The sequence below is a fragment of the Silene latifolia genome, chromosome X (assembly GCF_048544455.1).
Source record: "Silene latifolia isolate original U9 population chromosome X, ASM4854445v1, whole genome shotgun sequence".
In the NCBI taxonomy this organism is placed as follows: Eukaryota; Viridiplantae; Streptophyta; class Magnoliopsida; order Caryophyllales; family Caryophyllaceae; genus Silene; species Silene latifolia.
This window is the reverse complement of record NC_133537.1, coordinates 103,091,978-103,102,454: the sequence shown is the minus strand read 5'-3', so window position 1 is coordinate 103,102,454 and position 10,477 is coordinate 103,091,978. Positions and strand designations below refer to the sequence as shown.

The window sequence follows — 10,477 nt, the reverse complement described above, 5'->3', positions numbered from 1 at the left end:
TAAGTAGCTGCATTCTCATATGATTCATGTCAGAGCTCTTCCAACTCTTCCAATTGCAACTTCCGATGCAACCCCGTGTCATCCAAGCTCATATTAAAGCTTTTTATCGCCCAATATGCTTTATGCTCCAATTCTATAGGTAAATGACACGCTTTTCCAAACACAAGTCGATAAGGTGACATACCAATTGAGGTTTTATAGGCCGTTCAATATGCCCATAATGCGTCATCTAATCTCAAGCTCCAATCCTTCCGATTAGAATTCACTGTCTTCTCAAGGATAGATTTAACTTCTATATTTGACACTTCAGCTTGTCCATTGGTTTGCAGATGATATGCCGTGGACACTTTAAAAGTAACACAATACCTTTTGAGCATAGCACCAATTGTCTTGTTGACAAAATGAGTTCCACGGTCACTTATCAAGGCCTTTGGAATTCCAAATCGAGCAAATATGTTAGCCTTGATAAAATCCGCCACCACCTTGGAATCATCGGTCTTAGAGGGGATAATCTCCACCCACTTAGACACATAATCTACCGCCAACAATATGTAAAGATTTCCATGTGAACTTGGAAAAGGACCCATGAAATCGATCCCCCAAACATCAATAATCTCGCAATTAAGCATGTAGCTTTGCGGCATCTCATTCTTTCGGGAAATATTCCCCACTCTTTGGCAATTGTCAGAAGCTTGAAAAAATTCATGAGCATATCTAAATAAAGTAGGCCAATAAAATCCACAATCTAGCACCTTTCTCGCCGTTCTTGTTGCACCAAAGTGGCCACCACAAGCATGTGAATGACAAAATGTAAGGATTGAGGTCATCTCATTCTCCGGTATACACCTCCTTATGATTTGGTCGGAACAATGCTTCTACAAATAAGGCTCATCCCACACATAATACTTCGAATTACTACGAAGTTTGTCGTTTTGAGATTTGGAAAAGCCTTGTGGAAATTTAGATGAGCATAGAAAATTTACAAGATTGGCATACCATGGCTCTACGGAATGAATAGCGAACAAGCTTTCATCAGGAAACACTCCTTTAACCGGATTTTTCTCATGTGGATTCGCATCAACATCCACCAACCGGCTCAAATGGTCTGCTACAGCATTTTCTGCTCCCTTCTTATCTTTCACCTCCAAATCAAATTCACTAAAAATAAAATACATTTTATCAACCTCGGCTTAGACGCTTTCTTTCCCATCAAATGGCGCAACACTCCATGATCTAAAAATACCACCACTTTAGTACCAAGTAAATAGGACCGGAATTTCTCCAAAGCAAAAACAATTGCTAGAAGCTCCTTTTCAGTCGTGGTGTAATTCCGTTGGTCTTCATTTAGGGTTATGGATGCATAATGAATAAGATGGGAAGCCCTCCCATTCTTTTGACCCAACACCGCTCCCAAAGCATAATCACTCGCGTCACATATGATCTCAAAGGGAAGAGACCAATCCGGCGCCTGAATAATTGGAGGGGAGGTAAGCCTACCTTTCAACTCATAAAAAGCCTCCTTACAAGCCTTGTCGAAGATGAAATCTGTCTTCTTTTGCAACAGCTTGCATAAGGGTGAAGTGATCTTAGAGAAATCCTTGATAAACCTGCGGTAAAAACCTGCATGACCAAGAAAAGATCGAACTTCGCGAACATTAGTAGGGTAAGGTAGAGACGAAATAGTATCAATTTTAGCTTTGTCAACCTCAATACCTTTTGAAGACACAATATGTCCAAGTACTATACCTTGTTCCACCATAAAGTGACACTTCGCAGAATTCAAAACAAGGTTAGTATCAATACAACGCTTCAGAACAAGAGATAAATGGTGTAAACAAGCATCAAAAGAATCACTATGCACTGTAAAATCATCCATAAATACCTCAATGAAACGTTCAACATACTCAGAAAATATGCTAACCAGACATCGCTGAAAGGTACCAGGTGCATTACAAAGTCCAAAAGGCATGCGTTGATACGCAAAGGGACCAAAAGGACAAGTAAATGTGGTTTTCTCTTGATCCTCAGGAGCAATAGCTACTTGAAAATACCCCGAATACCCATCTAAAAAGCAATAATAAGCCTTACCCGCTAGTCTTTCAAGCATTTGGTCAATAAAGGGAAGAGGGAAGTGGTCTTTTCGAGTCACCGCATTCAACCTACGATAATCTATACAAACCGTCCACCCAGTTTGGATCCTAGTGGGTACAAGCTCACCATCTCTGTTCTCAACTACGGTCACCCCAGACTTCTTAGGGACTACTTGGGTAGGACTCACCCATTTACTATCAGAAATAGGATAGATCATACCTACATGAAGCAATTTAAGAACCTCTTTCTTCACTGCCTCCATCATAGAAGGATTCAATCGACGTTGTAGTTGCCTTACCGGTTTAGCATCATCCTCTAGCAGAATCCGGTGCATACAAGTACTGGGACTAATGCCTTTATGTCAGCAATAGTCCAACCAATAGCTAATTTGTTCTCCACAAGTACATCTTTCAACCTTGCTTCTTGTTCCTCGGTGAGCTTACTAGAGATGATAACAAGAAGTGTTTCTCTCTCACCAAAAAATATACTTTAAATGCTCAGGTAGAGCCTTAAGTTCTATCATAGGTGCCTGCAAAACAGATGGCAACAATTTCTCCGAAGGAATAGTTAGTGGCAATTTGTTATTGAAATTCAAAGGGAGCTCCTATAACTAATGTAATTCGGCCACCACTTCCTGCAAGTTAGCAGAAAAGCCATATTCTACCTCTTGACCATCTACACTATTCTCCAAAGCTACCTGCAGCTCATCGTCACCATTAAGATTAAAGAAATATTGAGCTAATGGATCAACAACAGCATCAACAAAATTCACAGAGTGGTAATCAGCAGGATATTTCATAGCATCATGGATGTTAAACTGCACAATATGACCATTAGATTCCATAGTCATGGACCCACTAGATACATCAATTTTAGTGCTAGCAGTTTTCAAGAATGGCCTACCTAACAGAATAGGAGCTGCATGTTTATCATGTTCCATGTCTAGCATATAAAAATCAGTAGAAAAGATAAGATTATCAACCAAAACGAGCATATCCTCAACAATCCCTTCGGGTACACATTCGATCTATCAACTAACTGGATAAGAACACTAGTAGCATGCAAAGGACCAAGTTTGATAGATTCATATAAGGAATAAGGCATCACATTAATAGAAGCTTCTAAATCTAGCATGGCCTTTTGAATCTTAGTGTTTCCAATGGTGCAAGGAATAGTGAACATGCCCGGATCACTACATTTAGGAGGCAATTTTCTTTGAAAAATAGCAGACACATGTTCACTAACCTCATTTTCTTCACCCCTTTCAATTTATTATTCCTTTTAATAGTACACAATTCCTTTAAGAATTTTGCATATTTAGGAATACTTTTCAAAAGATTAAGAAGGGGTATGTTTACTTCACAATTTTGAAATACCTCATAAATGTCCTTATCGTGCTCAAAGTGGTGAGTCCTCTTAAGTGCATCACGAAAGGGTACCTCCGGTTCCACCTCCGGTATAGAAGAGGGGATCTGCTCCTTCTCCTGTACAATAGAAGCTTCTTCACCTTCCTTGATCATTATCTCTTCCTCTACCTCTTGAATCACCGGTTCCTTGTCTTTTCTTTTCACTTTCTCAGCCTCCACTAGTTGTCTCCCATTTCTCACAGAGTCTGCACTTACATTCTTTAGATTCACAACCGTTTGAGATGATAGTGCATTAAAATCTCTAGCCTCCAACCTATTAATAGTGGTCGCCATTTGCCCCAGCCGAGTCTCAATATTTTGAATACTATCCTTGTTTTCTTTTTTTATTTTGAATCATTGTTGCTTGGAGAGTAGCTTGACTAGTAACTAGAGCACTAATCATGTCTTCAGTCGACATTTGACCACTAGGAGGAGGTTGATTAGGAGGCAGATTTTGAACCGGTGGTCGAGGTATGACTGGGTCTTAGATTGACCGGATTGGCCACCTTATCCAAACTGTTGGGTGTTTTGAGAATTAACCCACCAAAAATTTGGATGCGCTTTCCACCCAGGATTTAACGTGTCGGAGTAGGGATCCCACTTCTTTTGAGGTGTGCTCTCCCACACTCCATTCACCTCTTCTTGAGAACCTTCTTGCATGTGTGGACAATGCTCACTAGGATGTCCATCGGAACATATTCCACAAACCATTGCCATCCTTTGTCGTGACATCATATCCTTGAAAAGATTTGTCAAAGTATCACCTTTCTCTTCAAGAAGGGAAGAAGATGAAGAAGAACCCACCGAATTTAATCCACGCTTTGTGTATTTTCTAGCAAAATCTCGGGAGCTCTCAGCCAACTCACCAATGATTGTCCAAGCCTCAGGTGGACTTTTGTTCACAATATCTCCACCACATGCTTCAGACACAGTACGGCCATCTTCCATGCAGAGACCTCTGCAAAAGTACATGACACGGTCTTGAGCGGTGTATCCATGGTATGGACATGTAACACATAATTTCTTGAAGCGTTCCAAGTAATCACACATAGTCTCATAATCCTTCTGCTCGGTATTACTAATTTCCTTCTCCAGTTGAGAGGCTCGGGATGCAGGAAAGTATTTTTCTAAGAACGCCCTTTTCATCTTCACCCATGTATCAATACATGCAGATGGCAAGTAATATAACCAATCTCGTGTAGAATCCTTAGGAGAAAATATAAAGGCTCTCAATTTAAGTTGTTCATCAGTAACTGTAGTCGGCTTCATGCTTGAGCAAACAATATGGAAATCCGACAAATGCATATTGGGGTCCTCTCCACTTAGAGCTTTGAAAGTGGGCAATTGACGAATCAACCCTGACTTCAACTCAAAATTTCCATTCTCACCCAACGGAGGATAAGTAATACAGAGAGGTTGTTGGGTGATATCGGGTGTAGTAAGTTCCTTAATAATACCTGCCATGATAAAAGACTTATCAGACTCTTCAGAAATTTCCGAATTGTCAGAATCAGAATGTAGATCGCCGAACTCGCTGCCTTCAGGAATAGCCACTATTGCACCTCATTTTTTCTTCCGTAACCTGAAAAGAGTATGCTCAATCTCTGGATCGAAAGGCTCGAGGTGCAGATTAGAAATACGAGTATTATACATAAACCTACACTAAAACACAAAAATAATTAATGCCAATTCCCCGGCAACGGCGCCAAAATTTGACAGGCTAAAGTCGTATGCCTCAAATTAACAATTTATATCACTTAAATCCAAATCCTAAACAGTAGTAAAGCGGAAATAAGCGTCGAATCCAAGGGAATCAGATTAACAATTTATGCAAACTATAATGTAGAAAAAGTCGATCTCTAATGTAACTAAAGATCTTAGTAACACAAAAGGGGGGATTTGAGTTGATTCTTTAATGAACTAAGATGAATAGCTAACGCAAATTGAGTAATAAGGCTAATGACTTTCGGTGTATCAAATGATTTAAGAGGGTCTTAGAGCCAAGCATATATCCACACTCAATAACAATTGATCACTGTAAGACGGTTTCAATTACTGATCTTGATTACTCTATCGTGAATGACAAATTCCAATTCTCCTTACAAATAGTCAATTAAAACGAATCATGTTCTTAATCAACCCTAGCTGTTAAACAACCTTAACTATCCAGTTCATGATTTAATTCAACAACAACAATATAAAATAGAGAACTCGATAGAGAATAAATAATGCAGACAATCCAGTTGCACTTTAGATATTAATGTGAATCGCTTCTAAGAACTAGGATTAACGTATCCCGTTCAATATTAATTCCTAGTTGTTACTGTAACACCCCCATACTCCAAGTGCCTTACCAGGACCACTCAGGTATGAAGATATTACCATCTCGGTTACCCGAGGCATGATATTCATAAGATAATAACGAAACAACTTAAATAATATAACTTTAGTGAAAAGTACAACTGAAACCAAATCCCAAAAATACGGGTACAAGTTCTCAAAACCAACTGTCTACTGAAATACTGAAATGTCATAAAAACTAATAAGACTACAGCGGAAGACTTCTTCGTCAGACGGTGGCACATCACAGCTATCCCAGTACTCAACTCAAACCTGCTCAATTACTGCTCACCATCCCCGAATGGATCACCGCAGGTTTACAAAACAACAACCGGGGACAGTACTAATCACACAACTGAATATATTTCAACAATAAGATAAACAGACAGCTTAACCGTCACATACACACAACCACACCAATTTCAACAATCTCAATCACCGACTGTCCACTTGACCAGCCCTGCCAGTGGGGGACCGCAGCCGTACCCACCAAATCCCCGCTCCTCATAATGAGCGATAACCCTGTCCATTAATGTGCACATCCCCTTCCGTGGCGGGTTCCACGAAGGGCGAAAGTAGGGCGTGAAGCCACTCCCGCAAGTGACTCCACTCAGCCGAGAACGCATCTCGAGAACCATAGACAAACAATCACAACCACAGCCGTCACAACACAATTACTATCTCAAACAATCAATCTCAACACATCAACGATCATCCCATTATGGGACTAATACTGAGTAGGAAATCCAACCTGGAAAGCACACTATCAGACGGTCTCTACAGCTGTATCAAAAAGCTTCTTCTACGAAACCTCCTCCTATCATACAACATGCAAATGCTACCAAATCACAAACTACTCAAAAACCCCCAAATCCCTAGATTAGAGTTTAACCAACTTAAAGGAAATACAACAAAAAGGGTACATAGATCTTACCCTCGACGCAAGGATCTCAACGGTATAACCAACGACGAAAACCGACCTTCCAAACTCCGGGATTTGCTAACAATGCGATTAAGATGATGAACGTACTTGCTTTCTCTCTTTGACAGTAAATTAGGTTTTGCAAAAGTGTTTAGCATGATGACGGAAAAGGTTATATATCTTAATCGCATAATTAACAAAACCCGAGAAAAACTCCCCGTAAACCGGCTACTGGATCGAGTACCCAAGGTACTCGATCGAGTACCCCCTTACTCGATCGAGTATCCTAGTTACTCGATCGAGTACCCAACAGGTCAGAAACTTTTTTAAAACGCAACTTACCCTTACTCGACAGAGTAAAGCCTACTCGATAGAGTACCCAAAGACTCATAAATACGGAGTATTACCGTTACTAGCGTAAAGTTAATCAATAAATCCTATTCAATTAACAATCCTAACATTAGAATGGAGAAACCAATTACTAGTTATACACCAAGCAATAATCAATCAACATTCATATAATTAACAACTAAGCAATTCACAATAATCAAGAAGAGGAATTAAAACATTCAAACTCACAATCGGATTTAGAGTGCTTCAATTGCTTGTATCGAAGATGAAGGATTACTTACACATAGTGTTGATGAATAACAATTGGGTTTTTTCTTGATAGTTTTCTTATATCTATACTTGAATGAATCCTTTAAGCAATAGCCAAAAGCTAAGTACTTAACCTAATAAAGATAGTAATAAAAATAAAAAGTCTAAGAATAATTATAAAATAAGGTTTAGGAAAACAAAGCACAAAAGTCGTCTTTGGCCTAATTGAGGCGCGGGCGACCATCCGCGACCCGCGCGCGAGTCGGGTGGAATTTCGCCAAAAACGCAACTCTTTTCTTTCTTTGCTACTTGCTTCCGTCTTGCTTCACGGAGATTTGGGCCTGTTTTATTAACTCGTACCAGGCCTTATTTGCACATCTTCTCTTGCCAACCATACTAGCACACATCTCAAAAACCAACATCAACCCAACACATTCCTTAAATTTGCTAATCCATAATTCTACCAAATTACTTCAAATTAATATCAAAACAATAAAATGGTAAATTATGCAATTACAAGTCTAAATTTCATTTTTCCTTCCAAAACTCCTCATAAATCACCACTCTTAACATATACGAAATACGTCATATCAAATTTGTTTGTCTCTTTGTTGATTGAATTAGGGCGAAACCCTAACCCCATAGAAATCGATTTGGGAATTTTAATTTGCCCATTTTTGAGTGAAATTGATGCTTGCATTAGGTTAGAAACCTGTTTAGGATCATAAGGGTGCTTTTAGTTTGCAATTTGGACCCCGTTCCCGCTCCCTAGGTGCGAAAAACGTGAATGAGACAAAAGACCGTCTCATTTCAAAATTTTGTGCTTGTTTGCTCGAGTTGTGTGCCCCACTAGGTTGCATTATAGTCGGGGAAGGCCGTCTTTGGTATGTGAAACCTTCGTTGGGTGTTAGGGGCAAAATTTTGCATTTTGCTTTTATCAGACGGTCTTATGCTGACGAAATAAGTGTCCGTTTGGGCTCAAACTGAGTCATTTTGCTTTGAAATGGATCGTATCGGTATTTTAGGTTATTTTGGGGCGTGATCAAATCACGTTGCTTTGTTGTGGTCGTAATTTGAATTTTTGACCTATTTGTGCTCAATTTGGCGTAAAATTGCCTTTTTTGAGATGTGTAAAATGCCCAGTTGTGTCGGGAATTTTTGTTGCTTATTTTTGTAGACCTTGTGTGGGCCCGAGGGTGTTGGGTTATTTTGTAGTCGTTTTTTGTTGCTTTGACTCGTCTTTTGCTTGAAAAGAAAGGCGAGTTGCTTTTTTTGTGAGTTTTTGTGTTGGATAGGATTGGGTGGGTTTGCCCTCGCTGCTGTTTTCTTTTGTTTTGTATTTGAAAGTGATTTTTGTGTTTAGGACTTTGCCCGTTTTGTGCCATTGTAATGTCGAAATTTCGGCTTACGTTGCTTTTGTTTTGATTTCAGGCGAGTGTTCAGGGGTTGCTAGGCCCCCTGGGTCCGAGGCTGAGGCCTTAGAGGAGGAGAAGGATCCAGCTGGAGGAGGGGCGGCTGTCTTTCCGTCTTTATCCAGTTGTGCTTTTTTTGGTGGCCTTTGTCCAACTTTGATCACGTGTTGATCATTGGTTGTTGTCTGCAGAGATTTGGACGTCTGATGATTGGGGTTCAATACCAGGGCATCGCGCTACGTTGCTGCTTTAAATCATTGCCGAATTCTGATGATTGGGGGTCAACATCGGGGTGGCACCCTATGTCATGGCTCTTACTCATCGCTGAAATCCGATGATTAGGGGTTAACGTCGGGGCGATGCACTGTGACACAATTCCCGATCGCCATATCGTCCGACGTGTGCCAGACACTTTTTCCTTTTTTTTTTGTTACGGATTAGGAAATAGGGGCTATCGTCATGGTAACCACCTCTACTTTCGTTGTTACTCCTTTTCTTTTCATGTTTTTCCCTTTCTTTGCTGGTTAGAAGGATAGGGAGTGCTTAGTTTGGTAGGTGGCGCAGTTTATTGTTTTAGGGCAGTGTCTGTATGATAAGTACTTGTACTGGCTCTTGTTTATATGGTCAGTCGTTGGTTTCAAATGTGTGTTGATGTATTTTGCATGAGGCGGTTTGTATATATGTGTTTTTGGTTTGTAGTTTGTTTCCGTTTGGCTTTTTGGTGTTGTGTTTCGGAGAAGCACGGTCAACGGCTAATTCCCCATTTGCTTCGACATTTGTTCCTGCATCGTTAGTGTAGAAAACATGAAACAAGTATCGCAAACATATACACGCAAGCATACAAAAAAAAAATATATGCTGAAAACAAAAATAACCACGATGAGTCGAAGTTAAAATTGAAATTGTTTGTTAAAAACAAAAATTTTGAAAATTCCGCGACAAGGCATCACGTTTCGATTTCTTTAATGCAATTGTTTTGAAATTTTGAGAAATTAAATCGTGTTTGAATTAAATCGCATCGAATTTTGCCAAAAATAATTTGCAACTCAAAAATTAAAACTCAAACAGTCATGGATGAATTTCAAAAGAGATTTTGATTTTTGCGAGATCAAGACTCGAACTTGCAAAAGCGTTTTGAGAAAATTGATGTTATGTTATCAATTTTTATTTTTGTGGAAATGCGAAAAATGCGAAATTTTTTCGAAATTTTTGACTGACATGGAAATAATTCGTCGCGGATCGGGGCGACTAGCCCTTCCACCCTAAAAAAAGAAGAGAAAAAACCCGTATGTTTAAAGCTGAGTCACGGAAACCGTGTCGGATATCGTAAAACGTGAATCCAAGGAAATGTGAGTGTGAGAAAACACAAAAAATTTCCGCATAGGCTTGGAGAGGCGCAGGCCTTAAGCCGAGAATAACGATACGTCAGAAGGAAGCACAACTAACTTGACAGGGACAAGTCAAGGTGCAGATTCTTGGAAACAGCCCAAAGAGGCTCGAGCTCCCTGAGCGCTACAAGGTGGCTCCCCCTTTTATCGGAAAAAAGTGCTGATTGTTTTGTATAAATATGGACGTTTCTGCTTCATTGTTTCATCGTCCGAAACACGAAAAACATCTCTACGAAAACCTTCTCTTCTTCTTCCACAAAATAATTCATGGATAGTTTCGAAAATAGGTTGCGACATTGGTGTCGGGATTTATCGCCT

The 10,477-nt window shown here is 39.8% G+C and overlaps 1 protein-coding gene across 1 annotated transcript; it reads right to left on the bottom strand.

Moving 5' to 3' along the window:
* Window positions 1-4,004: 4,004 nt before the first annotated feature.
* Window positions 4,005-4,961, bottom strand: LOC141617997 (uncharacterized). Its single transcript, XM_074435120.1, has one exon. The coding sequence runs from the start codon at window positions 4,959-4,961 to the stop codon at window positions 4,005-4,007; it is 957 nt and encodes a 318-aa protein (XP_074291221.1).
* Window positions 4,962-10,477: the final 5,516 nt, after the last annotated feature.

Bases quoted from the DNA above. Each gene is read 5' to 3' on its own strand.
- LOC141617997 (XM_074435120.1), bottom strand. From the start codon at position 4,961: ATGGCAGGTATTATTAAGGAACTTACTACACCCGATATCACCCAACAA.